The 20,786-nt window shown below is 35.8% G+C and overlaps 1 protein-coding gene across 1 annotated transcript in view; it reads right to left on the reverse strand.

Moving 5' to 3' along the window:
• LOC139116185 (kelch-like protein 17) overlaps positions 1–17,257 on the reverse strand; it is a 36,086-nt gene extending 18,829 nt beyond the window's left edge. The window contains exons 1-3 of the mRNA XM_070678745.1: positions 17,176–17,257; positions 9,479–10,159; positions 5,157–5,665 (exon numbers count right to left, since the gene is read on the reverse strand). Coding sequence (XP_070534846.1) covers positions 5,157–5,665; positions 9,479–9,923 — 954 coding nt within the window. The 5' untranslated portion in view covers positions 9,924–10,159; positions 17,176–17,257. The remainder of the gene's footprint in view (positions 1–5,156; positions 5,666–9,478; positions 10,160–17,175) is intronic.
• Between the last annotated feature and the right edge of the window lie 3,529 nt (positions 17,258–20,786).

Genomic DNA, 20,786 nt, shown 5'->3' on the forward strand with positions numbered 1-20,786 from the left:
ATGGCAGGGCTTGATCCTAGGTCCTGTAACAGGCTTTGCCAGTGTTGCTGCTCATGATAAAAATAGTAACTGGGACTGCTGGGAAAATTTTAAAATAGCATTGGGCCTTTTTTGTTTTATTTTATCAACCCAATACCTAAGCTAGTTGTTGAGTCATGTGTGTCAGTTGTAAAAACCTATCGGAACTCTTTTGGGACACACTAAATAATTTTTGTCAATTTTCTAACAAAATCATTCTGGCACTCTTGTTTCTCTTGATGTATAAAATATCGTCCTTATTGTGAGATAAAATGTAGCTATTTTAATATAATAGTTATCAAACCAAACCAACAGCAATTTGAAAAAGTGTAAACAAAATAATCACTGAATAAAGACAATGTTGCATATTGTTCTTCCAGTCAGATTATAATAGTATCGATTTGAGTTTGCAGGAAGCAGACTCGCCAGGGAGATGCTATACTAGTATTGATATGATGAATGCATGGGAAATATAGACCACAGATACCGGCAAATCAATCATTGTGTTTGCACTGATTTGACAAAAATAGCACTCTCAGCATTGGAACAACAGACGAAAATTAGGTACACCATACCCTAATAGAAATTGTGTTAAACATCTGATAAAGATACAACATCTCAAATAACTGTCATAAAGTTCTAGCTTTTCTGTGGAATTTTATGAAACATAAGAATACTATTCTGCAAACTGATTGGATAATATATTGGATGTCCTGTAGATAGATAACCATCAATGGATGATCAATAGCCTTCCATATCATTATATTTTCATTACATTCAAAAATTGTACCATATGGTATATGTGGCAAATCATCATTTGTAATTTGCATATTTAATTGGCTGGCTATTTCTACATCAATTCATAAAATTAAATTTCACTGTGATAATAAAATGTAGTAACTCTATTAATTAAAGCATGTTACTTATATTAATAATCTCTCATGCCCAATATATCACTGTCGACACTATATAAATATTTCTCTGCACTGAATACTGTAACCAATATCAGGGCTCCCCCTAAGTCACCAAAATGATTAGCCAACTCATTAGCCAAATCAAAAATCTTTTAGCCATTTTGAGTAACTTTTAGCCAGTTTATGATCTCAAGTGTGGCAACAGCTTTCTCGTCATTCAGGATCCCTAATTTTACAAATCAAGATGTTTTGCATGATGTTCATGATGGTTTTTACATTAAAGAAATATGTGTTTAGTTTTTGCATTTTTGCTGTGTTTTTATGACTTTTCAGGGATAGAAATCCTTTTTGGTGGTAAAATTTAAACACCAGAAAATTAGGTAGCAATTGAATTCTAAAAGTCTGGTAGCAATGTTAAGTGTATATTACAAGAGGTACAGATTGAATATTTCTGCCACATTCAGTTAGTATTCACAGTATGATAGCTTGTCATAAGTTACAGGCTTCTCATGTGGCAAATTTATGCAGTCTTCCATAACCTAAATGTTTGAGCCACACAAGTAAAACAATTTTCCATGCAGAAGACAGCATTTATGGTATAGCACAATGGCAGTGTAGATACGATTATTGTGGTATTTAAGGCCCCGGTTTTACGTGTATGTCATAGTTGTGATCAAGCAGGCTGAAATAGCATCTTGAGTATAAGTACTTTTCTTGGGACAAAAAGGGCTGGGCCAAACAAAATTCTTGTAAAACAAGACACAACGATATATGTTCATTTAAATTACTCACTGTTTGAGGGCATTCATTGTTTTAATGATTATGATAACATTTTAGCCCAGATATATTTCCATTTGATATTTTGATATCATCAAGAAATGTCTGATGATGTTCCCTTCTAGATCATTAAACTGGTGGAATCTACAAAAATATTAAAATCATTCAGAATCACATAATTTCTTGTATAAGTTATAGCAGTTTGAAAGTAGGCCGAAAGGGAGTCAGTCAAGCTGAATGCCATTTAAATTGGCATTCACTTCTAGATCATTAAACTGGTGGAATCTACAAAAATATTAAAATCATTCAGAATCACATAATTTCTTGTATAAAGGCAGCAAAATTACCTTTCACCTATTGGACCACCCTAGGTGGTTTCTTGGGAACCATAATTGTGTAATTAGGGGGTCTTCATGCATGACATCACATGATGAGATGACCTAGACTTGACCTTTCAGAAAACCTCAGATTTTCTCCTTGTCCTTTGTATTATGGCTCCGTTTGTGAAAGTTTCCTTTGAAATTATGGTTTTTACTATCAAACTGAGTAGTTGCAGGCCAAATTTTGATACAGCAAAGAAGGTAAAACTTTTGATAGACTCACTAGGACGACCCAGGACTCACAGAAGCAAAGCAGGCCTCAGTGTATTCATGGACGTTACGTTGGTGATGTATTGTAGTATCGAACAGCAACAGTGTTTGTTTTACATACCAGGGAATTTGTAACTTTGTAGAAAGGAGATTAAACTGTTTCAATACATTGCAACTTTGTAGGAAGGAGGGTAAACTGTTTCAACATCTTACAACATTTTATTGTTAGGTGTAGTTTACTGTTGAGGAGGTCTAAGAATTCAATAGCCACTACATTCGCCAAACAGGAATTTTTGTAGCCATTTTTAACTTTCTTTCGCATTTGGCGAATTGGCGAATAGGTAGCGGGAGCCCTGCAATATGGGCCTCGTTTTACAATTGCACAAATGCATAATTTCTCATGGAATATTGCATTGAATAGAGTCTGACCTTGATTCAGAAAACAGTGATGTTTATGTAAAAATTCTGAAATCAAATTAGCAATTCAATTACATTTGCAGGCACTAGCTGCTAACAATTACTGAAAAATTGATATATGAATCTTCATTTATTTATTTACTTTATTTATTATTTATTTATTTGTTATTCGTTTCCCTTCCAATTTCTTTAGTTTGGGTTTTAGTTAGCTAAATGTCATTAATAAAACATCATTAATTCATGCATGATAATACTGAAATACTCCTGCTTTGTTTTATGAAGAAATCACTAAGCAGATCATAAACGTACATAATATTTTAATAAATTGTAAAACAATTTACAAAAAGATGAATAGATATTCAGCAGATGTTGGGAATATTATTACTTGTGATGTAATAGTTGTTAGTATGCATAAACATGTCAGGTAGGTGAATTTGGACTTAATGTAATCCATCTATGTGATGACAGTTATCTATTCAAGGATGAGTCATCGATGACAATACCCATTGTGTGTTCAAACACTATTTGTATTCCGTATTAAGCTTTTCACCTAATACTTGGAATGATTTAAAGATTTTAGAGCTATCAGGTTCAGCACGTTTATCAAGTAATTGGCTAAAAAACGTGACTGTAAAAACAGCGCTGAATAGCTATTATATCATGGATGTCCACAGCTGTGAAAAAAGCGTAATTATTGCTTCATATTGCTCATTATTAATTCATATGTAATTACCATAATTAAAATCGATGAAGTTAGGTAGCTTTTTCAAGATGAAGTTAGTGCCACCATCACAGCCTATAGCTGTCCTTCAAAGTAATGGCACAGTAGAATGCAATGAAAAGAGACAAGGCTATCTATCTCTTTGTTCGAATGAAAACAGTCTGAGCTGTCTGGTGATGACAGCTGCCCTGGGGGAACGCTCTGAGAAGACATTACAGTGCAGCAAATATGTGAATTAATATTGCAGACTATTTGATGTTTCATTCAAAACAAGTTGTGCTGGGGGAAAAAGTCTGTTTTAGTAATATGTGCTGACTATATCAATGGAAATCTCTCAGAGTTTCATTTTAGAAAGTCAGACAAGCATATATGAGATTATACAAGCTTTAATTGAAACTGTCCTAAATGTGTAGGAAGAAATTTGTCATTAATCTCTTCAAATCCTGATTAATATTGAATGTTCTGATGATGTGAATTTACAAAAGGTCTGCATGCATATCAAGTGAGCTGTTATATAATCCAAGTTATTTGGCGGAAACATTTGACATTCAAACTACACTGTTCAACATTCTGATGTCCTTGATAGCCAGTAGCATTTATAAAAGATTAAATTTCAGTGCACAAAGCCAGGCCTTCAACCATCTTTTGTGAGAAAAGAGAAGCAGGATAAAGAGCATGTGAGCTGGGGAGTCTTTTGTCCTGTAACTGCATGTGTGTTTGTAAGTGAAGACATGCATAAAATGTAGCAAAATTTGTATCACGGAAATTAATACATTGTATGCTGTGAACAAATAGCAACTGTGATACATTTATGGCTCAAACTTGGAGTTGAACTTCTTCTTGCATACATACCGGTATAGTTGCTTAAAACTAGAGTTGTACAATATATCAGTATTTTAAATAGAATATTCCATACATCACATACATGTCATAACTGGCTAAGTTTCTCTGATATTAAAGGTCATTCAATGTCCCACCTTTGCTCTATTCACTCACAAAATTTATCTATATATCGCCTCATCACGTTCCTCGATCACTTAGCAACCAATTACGTAGTCACTGACAATACAAAAGGTCATGCTCAGTAGAGTCATCAACTTCTGAATATTCTGTGACTTCTGAATATTGGATGATCAGCATTGTGGTTCATAAAACTAGGAGTACACTACTACTGACACATGACATCTGTTTAAATTGGCAGATAAATGGACTTGATGGAGAGAGACACATTCTCCCAGTGCCTTAAATTGTAGGGAAATAATTTCAGTATTATTTCCACAACGTGTTGAAACCTACTACTGTGGTTTTACTTTTCCTAACATGATAAATTGCCGGATGTTATTGTTGTTTATGATTCAAGCAGAATCAAAATACTGCCACCAACATGAATTCAAGTCTACCTTCCGATTCATTCATAAAATAATAACACTGTTGATTTCACTTGTTCATGTTATCTCCACAAGGTGAAAGTTGCTTGTTTTAACATGCACACTTTAGTGGAACAAAAGACCTGTCATTGACACAAACAGCCATTTCAAAAGAATTCACTGGCCTTTAACAGTTTCCATTTTTTACATCGGAGATGGACATTATAAACAAAGCATGGGGTACATCTGTCTCGTGTAAGTCATGCTATAATCAGCATGGAGAAATTGATCCAACCGAATATGTAAAAAGTTAGAACTCATCCAGATTGGGCTAGTTTGTTCAAACACTTACCTGTGGAATCCATTTATCCCGGATAGCATCATACCTTTCCAGACTGTTCAACTGACAATCCACACTGTTTCTGCCACCTACCACATAAATACTCTGCGGCTGGGCCCTGTTTCCAATCAGCGACAGTGCCTGGTTATCGTTTCGAATCCTTAATGCATTCTCAACCAGACTTTTACAGTCTGGGTTCTGTAAAATGAAATCTGACTTGTAGACAGTTTCTTTCAAGTACTGCATGTCTAACAAAGCAAGTCTAATGTACTGGAGCAAGTTGTACGCCAAGTGTTGCCGATTCACAAAATCGTAATACATCCACTTCATAGCAGCTTCATACACCTCCTCCTCTCTCGCCACTTGCAGTTTATCACTTTTCAGTAACTCTATAAGACTGTCTTCTGACATAAGGAAGAACTCCTCCGTCTTGATAACTTCAAGGAAATGCTGATAGATAAATCTCCTGGCAGTGACTTCTAAATCCACACAGGAGTACATGTCGGCAAAGGAATGGATACCTGTGATGGAAAAAAATGAACTGTATCTAAAACATCCAGGACAAATGAAAATTTTGAAACTTAAAAATGCTAGATATACATGCTCAACATATATACCGTAGTACCGGTATATGATAAGTACATCCTGACAATACTAAGTTTTCTATCATTGACCAAGTTAGCATGTATCTGCATATACCAATATTAGTACCGGTAGTATAACAGTTCTGAGGAAAACGCAGGTGTACTGGAAAAAGGAGTTTTGTAAAGATTAGGAAGACTGTCTCAACTATTGACCTTTTTCAACAAATCTAATCATGTTATACAAATTTGAACACATTTACTTGGACATTCCGTAGTACAGTTTATCAGGGACTTTCAGTAGTATTGCACATTAATGTTCAAGTTCAAAACATCTATGGATTGTAGTTTTTAAATATCAAAATTTAAACTCTTAATGGGAGTTGAACTACTGATATCAAATTTTAGAGAATATTTTTATCTGTAAGCCACTGAAAATTCAGCATATTTTTAGTCTGAAAATTGTGAACTGCTATGACCCAGGGGAGAAAGGGTTAATAAATATCTCAACACGGGTACACTTCATCTGAATCAACTCAAAAACGTATTTGTCAACTAACAAATATTTAAACACACCGGCCTTTAAAATATGAAGGAATGTCATCATCTTGGATAAAATGGCAAGACTTACTGACAAAATTTATACCGAAAAACGTCCATGATATATTTCATACTGAAGTGGCTCATAGGAAGTAGGCATACAGTGTACTCAGAACATTGAATCACCTGGCCAAGTGAGAAGTTAATAGTCAGTCTTTCCAATTAAACTGTCAAAATAAATGCACCAGTATGTCTGCCTACCAGGTGAGTGAACTCACTGCTAGACTTTTCCAAGTATGAGCAGGTGTACAGAAATGGGTTTAAGTAGCACACTTAATGTCAAAGAGCTTCATGATACATTTGTTGGAAACACTAAACTGATTTGAACGTTGTTAAAGGTGATCATTAAATATATTCGTAAAAGCTGGCATTAAAGGTAGCACAAACCTTGAAACTGAGGGACTTAAAACTTTTGCTCAAACACTCATGAAGGGAACTTTCAACCATTCTCTTTTGAAATCAAGAATGACAATCAGGGGTCACAATGCAAATTTTGTTACTATAGAAACAGATAACCCACTTTCCTGACATTCGAAAAAATACTGCCAATGATACGGTGTTGCTCACATTTGATCAGAATTGGTACATACTAGTGGTATTGGTACCAAAGGTTCAACGATGAATGTTATTTCTATCTGTTCAGTGCAGCAAAATTCTACATTGATATTATGACAATGATTTCTACACAGTACAACCAGAAACAAGAATGACAACAGCAAATAAGGTCTGCAACATAGGTACTGGAGGTAAACTTTAGAAACATGCATATCAACTTCTGCAGCAATGGGACAAGCAGATCCTACATACATTAGCAAATGTCAATAAAAAAAAATCAGCCAGAGAAGGCTTGACAAAAACAAAAGGTGGGAGAGTGGGGAAATGTAAAGTAGGTGATTTTGGGGATTTTTAAAATGCTATCAGTGCTGTCATTCAAATGTAAACGCCTTCCACTGTGGGGGGTGATTATGACATCTGGAATTATCCTGGATTGAAATTCTTATCAGTTCATGTGTGTCTTGCATGGAAAAGTTGTAAACATTGGTCCAAAATGAAAAAATTAACCTCAGCTTAGTTTTCTGGATCAAATTTCACTATGAATTGATAACAAATATGACAAAATTATGTTCACAGCCTTAAACACTGTCTCACAACATATCCTGGGTTGGTATAGGTCATTTAAGGTCAAAGACTGACAAAATTACCTAAATTATACAAATTTGGGGTTTCCCAACGCTTTGAGCAGAAGATAACATCCTTCAGGACTTTTATATCAAATTACAAAGCTTATAATCAGACAAGTAGTTTTTGAGAACAAGTTTTCTTGACCGAAAATGACAAAATTTGCATATTTCTGGACAATTTCCACATATCCAACTATTATCATCCCTGGGCAACTGTAGAAAAATTATTTTTTTTACAATTTTTTGACCAAAAATGACAAAAACTGTCCCAAAACGGTAATTTTGTCAATTCTGTTGTAGTTTCAACAAATTAGAAGGGTAACATCCTTGCAAATATCCAACCTAAATTTGAAAGCAATTTGGCCAGCAGTTTCAGAGAAGAATTTTTACTTAAAATGAGAAAAATCATAAAAAAATTCAGCAAAAATACAATATTCAAGATATCTTCACAATATACATATAACTGTATAAGGTCTACCTAAGGTACTTGCCCACTAATTTTCAAAGCAATCAAAACAGTGGTTCTTGAGTTATTAATTTTTGACCATTTTCACATTTTGTAAGCTCATTTGCATAATTTTGGCAGTGCAAACTTCATTTGAACAAAATCCCATCTATAGCCCAGGATGCATCCACACACCAAATACCAAGCTGAAACGTGCAGCGGTTTGCGTGTTTTTGATGTTGACGGACATACTGTACATACATACATGTACATACATACACATAAGAGTCGCCACCAACTTTAGCTTGTAAGGTAACCTCACATTGGTATACCAAATGTATTCTAAAAAAATGGCCACCATCTCTGTGTTACCTCACTCTTTGGGTAAAAATTCAATTTTCGATTTTCACAAGCATTTCCTTATGAAATTAATACACCACAGTACTACAGTAGAGGAAGTATTTGAAGATTATGACCTGATTGGATGCTGAAACTTTGAGCAAGTGTTTGATAGTTTTTGTCTCCTTTTCTCAAATAATACAACAATCCTCCCACCCAACCTAAAACCTGTGCTTTTTCTTCACCTGCAATTATGTCATGCTTTTGTGCATTATTCAAATTGAAAAAGGATCTGGAATAACAATGCCATTAATATCAATTAGCATGAATACCATGGAGTAAATGTTAGGAGGTAGATATCAAATTGTAATTGAAGAAAAACATACCAGCATGTCACTTGCTGTAATTACATGATGACAAAATCAATAAAACGAACATGTTTGTTCATATAAGGTCATCATGAAAAGAATAGGCAAAATAATGAATTCTTGTTTGATATGTTAGTGTATCAAATTTCGTACACCATTATTTCAGTAGGATTTAGAAGCAAGTGCTGCACAATTCAATGACCACGTTGTCAACTTTGAAGTATGATTATTGTACGAAGGGAATCAAATAAACATCAAAAGAGAACTATTATACATTACTCAAATACATTCTCAGAAAGGCTAAGGTTACATAAAATCAAAAACCCTAGAGTTTATTATCAGGGAGTTACAATTTTTTCGGAAACTTTCCTAAAAAGATGTTTTTTCATGATTTTAAAAGGCATGAGATGTGGAAAATTTTTTAGATAATTTCCTCCTATAGTATAAGATTACAGTGTACCAGGGCATTTTACAGGATGGTATCTTTGGTCATAATTGAAATTACAACTACCGGTATATGGCTGTATTCTATATTTGAAAGCTATACCAGAAAAATTTATTAACAATGTCAGTCATATCAAAAATTTGAAAGATAAAAAACTTGCCAAGAATACCGGTAGTCTTATGCTAAGATTTTTCTTCACCAAAGTTATTAGTTTTTATCCCATGTAACATCTAACTTACCTACCGGGTACAATAGGATCTTTCAACAAGCACTATTGACAACTGTCTTGTACAGACACAACAGTCAATAGTTTTGGAATTGGAAAAAAATGAGAATACTCTTTTCAAAGATAGCATTGGAAAAGTTAAAGCTTACCGAGGCAGTTGGATGCATCCAGCTGTGATTGGAGGAAAGAACAGCAGACATTTCTGAGACTACTCAAGTTCAACATGCTAGCACCAGCAAGCACACCTTGCACATTCTCCACTGTTATCTCAATTTTTCCAGTGTACATAAAATCCAGGAGTAAGTCCATAGCCGCCGGATCCACCCCACGGATTTCAACATAGTCCTTGTCGGTTTCCAACATGCCGTTTGTAAACATTGCACGCAGGTAGGGACAACAACCTGCAAGTACAATCTTGTGTGCATGGTACTCATGTTCCTCAATTCGGATGATGATGTCGCAGAGTTTGCGTTTTTGTCGCAGTTCATTCATGACCTGGAATGCCTGGCATGTGTGAAAATTGATGGTGTACACACGAGACTGAATCATCGTTTTAAGTTCACTAGACTTTCCAACAACAGCATACAGTGACATCTACACTAAATAATGACAAAACATAAATACGGAAGCCCAATGCTTTGGTCAGCCCTTAGAGTAAACACCTGATTATTATATTGATTAGCCACATTTTGAGTACAAGCACTGTCAGATAGTTTTCTTCATCTACATAGCAGGGGTGGGTGTGTTGTTAACGATGTCAATGTAACATCACATCGATGGTGTATCAGTTTGCACCTGAGTTGTTCTGGTTCTTTTCAATCTCTGAGTTCCTGTTCACAGAAAACAAAGAAGAGAAATACTTTTAGAAAAGCAGAAGCATTAACGCTTGAACAGAGATGAAAAGTAGAATATTATAAGTATTTCCAAATGTATTAGCTGATGAACTACAATAGGCTCAATCAGTTAAACCAAGAATATAATGGACCATGGCACAAAGAAACCCACATGTGCAAACGTGCTTAGAAATACGTGTAATTCCACACTCGCTTGTACGCATGGGTTTGTACCTCCATCATGTGATCTCTTGAGCATACAGAGTCTGTAGAACACATCACGTCCATTTTATTCCAGAGTAAAACCACTCACTGTTACAACTGGAAAGTGAGACAAATTTGTACCACTAAGTTGGAACAACTTGATCAGCAACAATTAATTAGTAGCTGTTCTAAGACAAATAAATGGGAAATCCCACTTTACAAAGCTGTCAACAGGGCCTGCATGTGTAATACCATACATTATTGTTGACAACTAGATTAAAGTGGTGGAATTCATGTGATAGCAGTAGTATGACATGTTGTACACAATTCATTGTGGTGGCACAGCAAATACTTGTATTGATCCATATTTTGGGGAGAATAAAAAACAAGAGCTCAATTTCTAACAAAATCATGAAAATGTAAAAAGTCGTAGATGCCATGACTTTAAAAGTGACAGAGGTTTGTAATTTGAATTCAAAAACACTGTGATGGGAGTTCACATCTTCATATACTACAGCATCAATACACAATGTTTTGAGTAGCAGATGCTCAAATTGTTTTATCCCTCACATCTTCAGTAAGTAGCACAGGTACATTGAAATTAATAATCTTACAGAACTATGACCTACTTTCTGTGTAAGAATTCTCTGAGTGTGTGTATTTGGTTAAGTCAACAATTTTAGGGTAAATTTGAAAAGCAGGTCGCAGTATTTTCTGTCAGTTTGATGTTCAGTTTGATGTTCAATGTTGACATTTCTTACAGGAAAGCTTTGAAATACTTGGTTTATATCTTTCTGCAGTGTCTAAGCCTCAAAGCTAGCAATTATTACTAACACTATGACAAATCTCCAATTTCAGATTATTACAACTTACAGTATTCACTACATGGACAGATCATGGAAATCTGAAAAAAAAACACTGAACCATGCTACCCTTTATGAAACTAAATATACAATTTCCAACTACATTATTCAAGCATCTTTCACAAAATGGCAAATGATTTACATTCAGATAAGGGAAAATACCGTCAAGGACAGTGTGCTCATATTTGGTTTGAATTGGTCAGAAACCAGAAAAACAAGAATGACAAAAGTAAATAAGGTCTGAAACTTTAGGTACTGGAGGTCAACTTTAGGAACAGGCTTAGCAGAGGAATGTTTCAACACAGTCCTTCATGGTTTCAGCAGGTCTGCCAATATGTATCAGTTCATGAACAATGACAGGAAATGACTCAAGGTCAGTGGAGTGGCCTGTTTCAGTCACTGCCACCACTCCTACACATAATAGGTACACTGCATACAAATAGGTTAGAGATTACAGAATCTCCAACTCAGATGTGTGGGCTGTTTCAGTTAATGCCACCACTCCCACATTTGCAGGATTTCCCCTTTTTCTTACCTCATTTGCATATTTTTGACACTGACATGTTCATTTGAACAACGTCACATCTCAACCCCTGGGTCTACCTGTACACCAAATACTGTGATGGTAGGTGTGGCAGTTTGGGAGCTTTTGCGTGTGACGGACATACATCCGCACATACATACATACATACATACATACATACATACATACATACATACATACATACATACATACATACATACATACATACATACATACAGACACACACACAGACTCACCATATAAGCTCTTTTTGGTACTTATATACACCAAATATGAGCTAAAAAATATTGACGTTAAAACTAATTAAATAATGAAGTACATGGAGTTAATTGCAAGGGTGGTGTTAACATTTAGAATGTCACTCTTAGAACTGCTTTAATTAGAGAGTCTGGCTGGCCCTTTGCGTTAAGCGTTGCCAATTTTAGTTGTCTGTGTGGCTGGCACTGCCACAGTAAAGTAAGTAGGTGTCCTATGTACCAGTATCTTTTTATGTCAACAACACTCAATTCTAGGTGCCAAATTCTGTTTGACAATAATCACGACATAAGATTCCACTTTTTTTGTGCTAGAACTACCAAAAAACAGTTTTTAATGTCATAAACACAAATGTTGATATAATACAATAGTAAATAATTCCCTTCATAGATGGACATAGAAGTACCGGTACAGTCAACATGGGTACGATTGGTCCCATATCACACACCTAGCAGCTCATGCTACACCAGTATGTTGTATTGTACCCAAATGCCGGCAATCTTTGCAGTTTGAAATATTTTTATTATTTATGTTCTGTAAAACAAGAACATTTACTTCTCTGTCTCGCTCACAGACATTGAAATATAAAGCATTTAAAATGATGCCACCACAATGCATTGTGTACAATATATGATGTTATTGTTGATAAATGAATTCTTGTCCAGACAAACAACCACTTGTCCACAATGACATCAAACATTTCACACAAACACAGAGTACATGCTGCATGGACAAGTTGAAACCAGAGTCTGAATCTGATGTGAGTTTGAGGATGAAACCTAACATCTTATTTTACAAACAGAAAATATTAGAGAATGTATCAACAATTACCATTATATCATCATTACAGATTTATTATAAAGTCTACTTCTATGATTTAACTAAATTAAAAATAATTCTGAGCTGAGATGTTTACACAACATACATGTACCATATTATTATCTTTTTTATTGGTACTAAAAAGTTATATATATATATATATATATATATATATATATATATATATATATATATATATATATATATATATTATATATATATATATATATATATACAGTGTTCTCCCTGAATAAGGTAACAGGGGCGTGGCGCCCTCTTGTAAATTCCGAGCGCCCCCTGGCCAGAAATGAAAAAGATTTATTTTTTTGAAAAATAAAACAATAAAATGTACAGGAAAAAAGTTGACAGTGATTTACAAGGAAAATGCAAGCGTGATCGTCGATCCTGCAGGCTGCAAACGTAATTCTCATCGATCTTGCAAATCTCGCGAGTTTGTGATGTCATCCGAGATCATAAGCCCATGTGCAACTCATCGATGGCAGCAGGCCGTAACGTATCGTTACTAGCCACGGTCCCTCCATAGGGACCGTGCATTAGGTAACCGACTCAGCTGAATAAACATGCCAAGGAGCTTGAGTCACACTGAAGTTTTTATAGGAGTTTAGGCTCGGCCGGAGGATGAGAACACGTGAGTGCTATGGTGATAATTTTGACATCGATGAATAAATGTATGTCTGTTGATATGTTTTCATTTTCAAAAAATGTAATCTTCATTGAAGTCAGTTAACTGGAATAAAAGTTGTGGAACACTGTCTCAGATTTCTTTTCCTTAGAGTTTTTTATACAAAAAAAATACTCCCCAAGTGCCACCAAATAACACCAATGACCATTTTAATCTCTGTTTTTCAAAAGCTCCAACGGCAGGAGGGGGGACACCCCCCTCCTGACCTCCCCCCGCGACCGCTTACGTGGTCGCTTGTGGTGCTTCGCACCACCTCTTCGCCCTCTTTTTAAAAAATCCTGGGGAGAACACTGATATATATATATAGATATAGATATATATAGATATATATACTCTATTATATATACTCTATTATATATACACACACATAACACATATAGGCGTACACACACACACACACACACACACACACACACACACACACATATATATATATATATATATATATATATATATATATATATATATATGTATTCTAATTGTTTCTATGTGAGTTGAAGAGTGGATATATCAAGAGTGAAATATCTAAAGTTTCAATGTTACATGAATTATCAGTACTATTAAGATTTGTTACTGATTTTGTCCAAAGAGAGACAGAAAAACATTGTCTGAAGTGGATTTTCACGGAGGCTTTGCTATTAAATTGTAACCCCTTACGCTGAAGTGGGTGCTTTGAGTTGTAGGTTCTAGACAATTAGAATTCTTGACACAGAAATCTCCATGGAGAGTGTGTCATTTGTCGTAAGTGGATTAGTATAAATAACAAGCTGTGATAAATTGGAGTAATCAATTTCACACTGTCAGTGTCTTAGCTTTTTTAGCAACTTGGCTGTTGATAATGGCTGGAAAGTAGCCTTGAATTAAGACCTCATCAATCACCATGCTGATCCTGTTGAAATTGCACACTGATAATACAACTTAAATGTCTCATAGAAAGCAAAGTACTAATGGTCACTGCAGTCTACTTCAACTTCCACAAAATTTTAGTTACACAATCTACATAATAACAAAACTAATTTCTTAACTTTATGGCTTTTATATGGATATGCTGCTAAAATAATGTTAAATGCTATTTACCATAATTGAGAAGAATGGAAGGCATCAAACATTTTATGTTTGATAATTATCTACAACTTCATCATTTTATGTATTTTAATATTGCAGACCCTAAAGGCCTATGTGGAACGGAATGCTTTCATTATGAGTTGGTGACCAGCAGGAAGTTGTAGGAAGTCAGGGAGAAATTTCAAATGGTAAAGAAATCTTTCACTTTTCCAACCTAAAATTTCAATTTTGTTCAAATACTTCTGCAAATAGTATGTGTTCATGATGGTTACAATTTCCAGATCCATTTGGATGCCCCTGAATCATGTTGGACACTTATTGCAGGGCTCGAAATTAGCGGTAGTCCCGCATCAGACTACCAACTTTTCCCTGGGGTTACCAAAACCCATAAAGTGGTAGCCCACACGGACTACCAAAGCCTGGAACATGATATTACTTAATGGGCTAGATGACCGACGCTTATACAGTCAAGCGAGCTGGACACAGAAAGGCCGACTATGACTTTGTTATGCAAATTAAAAGACGACAGTGCAGTCCAATTTATTGTGACAAACTTTCAATAAGATATCATTATCTGAACTGATGTACTTGGATGACAGGCTCGGGAAATGGTGGCCAATGAAAATTCATTTTCATAGTTATTTAATCACAATGTATCAATCACAACTAAACAAAATTATTAAAACTGCAAAGAAAAAGCTGCTGGGCCATTCACAAATTACGCTTTCCGAAGTGTACGAGATCATCTCATGATACAACCCTTGGCAGGGCCTGTTTTGTCTTTATACAAGCAGAATTTCTGTCTGTATCAAGTAGCCTTGATCAACACTAAAGTGGCCACGGGTGTAGTGTACTATGGTGGAGAAATATAGTCAAAATTGCCACGAAGGTGTTAGGAACATGAGTGTACCAAGTTGTCATCCTGAAATTCATGACCAATCCATTTTAGCCATGTTATCTTTTCATGTGCTGAGTTAAAAAGTCGTTGTCATGGCGAACATCAAAATTTGCATATAAGTTCTGCGTATGTGTGAATAAGTCGTCAAACTTTGAGGCATCACCAATGACCACTACACATGCTATACTGTATGTACCGTTCTCCTAATTATGATCTGCAGGTAATGATGTAAAATTCACTTCCTGGATAGAATCATGAAAAATAAATCTTTCATTGTCTGGATATAAATAAAATATCCTTTACAAAAATACCCTCTTCACTCATGCATGGGACCGTGTCAGTATGCTACTAGCTGTGGAAACGCAGCTATCTGTTGGTGGGGTAGCGTGAGTTGCTATGCAGGTCAAAGGTCAATCCCGCCACGGACCTTTGACCCGCATAGCAACTCACGCTACCCCGCCAACAGATAGCTGCGTTTCCACAGCTAGTGGGCTACCAACTTAGGAAAATGGTAGCCCAATGGGACTACCAGGGAAAAAAGTTAATTTCGAGCCCTGTATTGATATCTACAAAACTCATTTTAGTATGATGCTATAATGACTTGGCTCTGAATATGCACTGCTGCCTAATAACTTAGCACAATTTTTCACAAAACTATGGGATTTGTCATTTCAACTGATAGCACTCACGCCCCGAGCTTCATACATACGCGGAGGTAGTCTTGCTTCTACCCCCATAATACATTCTGTATGCATGACTAAAGACACATGTTAAAACCATGCGAAAAAGGTCATGTAGTAAACAGGTAGACAGGTCATTATGCTAAATTAGAGTATTGTGTGTCATTACATTCATTGACTGACCCTTCAAAGGTCAATCATTGGCAACAATTGGCAAACAAGTATGAACAAACAGTGTATTGAAAGTAAATGGGGCAATGACATTGAACAATTCACCTAAAATGAAGGACGAGAGAGAGAGAGAGAGAGAGAGAGAGATATGGTGTTCGTGAGTACAGCTTTCAAAGTTTTTGTTGTGTCTGTAGCTGGCTACAGGTACATACTCGGTACTGTTGCTGAGTGTCAATCGAAGGAAGATGAATGGTGAACCGTCGTAGCGGTATCGTGCTAGAACCACCTTCTGGAATGAAGTTAAATTGATTCAACTTAAATTATTGGCGTTCACAGTGATGAAATGCATTGGCGAGCAGACCTACATTCTGTCTTCGAGATCGTGAAATGGTGTCTTTCGAGAACGGAACACATGGACTGAGCCTAGGAATGGCTCCGGAATATACACGACACGATCACATAGCGCGCTTTTTGTAAACAAACATATTGATTGATCACTCGATATCACAAGTGCAGTAAGCTATAACTCAGTTATAGCGAAACACTCCAAGGAACGTACGGGCTTATGTTGCAAGCTAGAGCCCCTCTGAACATTCACAAAATATTTACAAATGTTCAATTTTCATCACTCAACTCGGATCGCCATATTGACTTGAATAGAAAAAATGAATGAATCCATATTGCCTACCCGGAAACGTTGAAATATTCTTTAAATGAGATGAAACGATCGCCTAATAAGAAGAACGCTTAAAAAAATAGGCAACGTGTCCGTACAGTCTGTTTTACTGAAATAAATAAAGTATGTGCGTACCTGATAGAGACTGTGAACGCAGAGAGCAATGATATCGTTGCTTCAGGTGCTACTGATAATTTCTAGCAAGATAGGTGGCATTTCATAGGCATTGTGGGTAATTGATGTCTGCTCAACCTCGAGTGAGGTCGTGTCCTCAAAAGATGCAAATCCCGGATGCAAATTCATTGTCAAAAGCATTGGCAGAACGGCGCGGCGCCGGCGCGCTCACCGTACCGTTTCTGATTTTAGGGAGCCGTCATTATTTACGGCCTGGGGGATTGGAGGAATCTGAGGGGGTCACTAAAAATTGAAAGCTACTGGGGTGCTCAAAACGTGGAGAAAAAGAAGGGGGTTACTCAATTTTTGGTGCAAAATGAATTGAAACACCTCTCAGATTGCACCATTGCACACATCAATTTCTCAAAATTTTCGATGCAAGAAGGTGGACTCCCCTCAATCGTGCTTTCCCTTGGGGTGTTCTGACAGCTGTACTAGTAAAAAAACAAATTGAAAAAACTCTCAGATTGCACCAGACTACACCATTGCACACATCAATTTCTCAAACTTTTCACAGGATCTAGGACAAAACTGAACAGTTGAGAATTCATCCTTTATTATCACAGAAAACATATTTTGATTGAATTCAGTTTATGACTAACCATTTTGACATTTAACCTTACCATATTCAGGCTTTTCATTAGAAGCTGGCAGCTGGAGAAATTGCATGGATGGCCAGGTTGCAAACAAATAATGTAAAGCTTTAATGGATTAAAAAATACTGTCTCTGACTGATGGCCTCTTATATCGTTTACAGAAATGTAAGATTTTGCAAATGACACAAGAAGGTCGCAGATTTTCCATTCCTGCATATATATTCTTTAGTCTTCAATCTCTGGTTAACCGAGAACTGTTTTTTACAAAATGAATTGTCATTGTTTGGTTGTTGAATATTGTGACTCAAACACTGATCATGCTAAAAATGTAATAAAAATATCAGAGTACGTTCAGTGTATTTTCAAACAGTTTTACCGAGTGCAAAATAAATCGAAATATCTCTCAGATTGCACCAATACACACATCAATTTCTCAAAATTTTTGATGAGAGATTGGGGACACCCTCATCTCGTGCTCTTCCCCACTTGGGGTATTCTTACAGTTTATGAAAAAAAGAAATTAAAAACACCTCTCATATTGCACCAGACTGCACCTTTGCACACATCAATTTCTCAACATTTTCCACGCAAGATAGGGGACACACCCTCTGACTTTTGCCCTCAGCCTCTCGCGTATTCCCCCTCCTGTATTTTCAACTTCTGCTATGTCAGATATCCTAGTGAAAACCCTGTCATGATACCCATCCAAATTAAACAATACTATATGGTTGGATACTGGTTATAGCGTGAGCTTTTATATCTGTACTTTGTTGTCACTTTGAATTTGATTTGTTGGTCTCACCTTTTTCAACCGTCATGAGATAACCGATGATAATCTAGCAGGGTACAGCAGGATTTGAAAGGTCTTCACTATTGCTGTATTTTTGTAAATTTTACAAATACATGCATTGGTATTTAACTTTTCTAAGTGGGGTTACTCAAATTCATCATGGTTAGCGGGGTTACTCGAAATTTCAGAGTTTCCAATGAAATTCCTTCGACGCCCAGGCCGTAAATAATGGCGGCTCCCTTAGTTCTATCACAGGGACCGTGGTTGTATTTACGTAGATATCTTCCGGATCCGAATTTTTGCTGACATATTAAAGTTGCTCGTTTTGAGGTTAATTCGTGCACAAACCGTCCCGTAGGTGAGGCAGGGAACTCAGAAAAGTTCCTAACGATTGTCAATATCAAGTCAATCTTTATTATACTCAACTCACACTAGCAGAGAGTGTGGTATGGTACATTCCAAACTTGGACAAAGTACAAAACTGAACACTTTCAAGAGGACAACAAAGTATCCAAGTTGTACAATAAGCAAACTGTTTAACAGTGGGAAGGCTACTGGAGGGTCAGCACAAATCAGTGTTCTTCAAGAATATAGCAAGATCTGGAAAATTATATTCCATAACCCTTTTAAGGGACGTTTCTTTTTGTGTGACACCGGAAAAAGTGGAGCAATCTATTCCACTTTCCTGTAACAATAAAACTCGTTCAGTGATAAACTTTTTACATGAGAATAATAAATGAAACTCATCATCTATTTCGTTGCTATCACATCTGAGACAAAGTCTATCTTTCAAAGGCAATTTTGGCTTACTTTTCCTACCCAATTCAATATTTAAACTATGATCACTCAATCTAAATTTCGATAAAGCTCTGCGAAGAGTAAAATTTGACAAATCATTTAAGTATTTTCAAAATAAAATCCGGTCTTGAAAGTTCTATATGTACGCAATTTATTACCACCTCCATTTTTCTTGTATCGTTTGACATATTCTCTCTCCAAGAATTCAAATACTCGCTTGATATCTTCCTTTTTAATTTCTTGTTTAACTGGGCATATGATGTCACTCTTAAGGAGTTGAAGACATTCATATGATTGTAACTTCCCAAATTACAATGAATAAAATTTGCCCAAGGAGAATTTATATCTATGTTTTCTTGAAGTGCCTGTTTCACAATATGATTTCCTGGTAAACTATTTAACCTACACCAATATTTAATGACAGACATATAAAGATTGATCTTTAATGGAAATCTGCCCAATTCTGCTCTTATCCCTTCAAGTGGAGTACGTTTACTCACTCCCAAGATAAATCTGTAATAAAACATACACAGACCTTCAAGGCAATTATCAGTATTTGTAATTTCTGTTGCCCAGATTTCTGAAGCATAAGATAAAATTGGGACAATTAACGTATCAAGGATTTTCAAACAAAGCTTTGGGCTCACATCTTTTCACTTACAATTGACTTTTTGATACTGAATAAAGCTTTCATTGCTTTATTTTTAAGAGTAAACTGATTCTGCTTGAATTTTCCATTTGGTGTAAAAACTATACCTACATATGTATACTGATTTACAGCTTCAATTACATTTCAATGTGCACTTCCTGACAATTTATTATGAAACCACCGTTGAAAGAATACGGAGCAGGGTACCTACCGAGGGCAAAAGATTGGCGATAGGAACACCATAACGACATAATGATTTGTAGCTTAATTTGGCCACTTTTCAGAGTTAGCTGAAATGGTACCATCGTTTCATCCATCATCACAGGGGGCCCAGAGATCTGGTTGTTGTTGTTTGCATTGTTGTTTATGTTTATATTAGTCGTGTTGTTGTTGTTGACCAATAAAATTCAACAAACATAACTATTGTGTTGTTGTTGTTGTTGTTTTTGTTGTTTCAAACGTAATGTAGATGTCATTAGAACTTGAACACTACAAGGACGCTATCATTATTTGATCCAATGCAACAACTCTCTCTCAACTTACACTCTCTTCCTATACTTATACAGATTATCAAAGATTATCAATTTTAATCGGAAATAAAGAAGCTAGGATAAAATTGTAAAAAATAAGCAATAATAAATCAAAGTCAATCTTCGGTGGCCCCATGTTTGCAAAATTAAACCTTTAACTGAAATTGGACGATGAAATGTTGATTTGATGACTCCTTCAGTAATTTTAA

Source organism: Ptychodera flava, chromosome 17 (assembly GCF_041260155.1).
Source record: "Ptychodera flava strain L36383 chromosome 17, AS_Pfla_20210202, whole genome shotgun sequence".
In the NCBI taxonomy this organism is placed as follows: domain Eukaryota; kingdom Metazoa; phylum Hemichordata; class Enteropneusta; family Ptychoderidae; genus Ptychodera; species Ptychodera flava.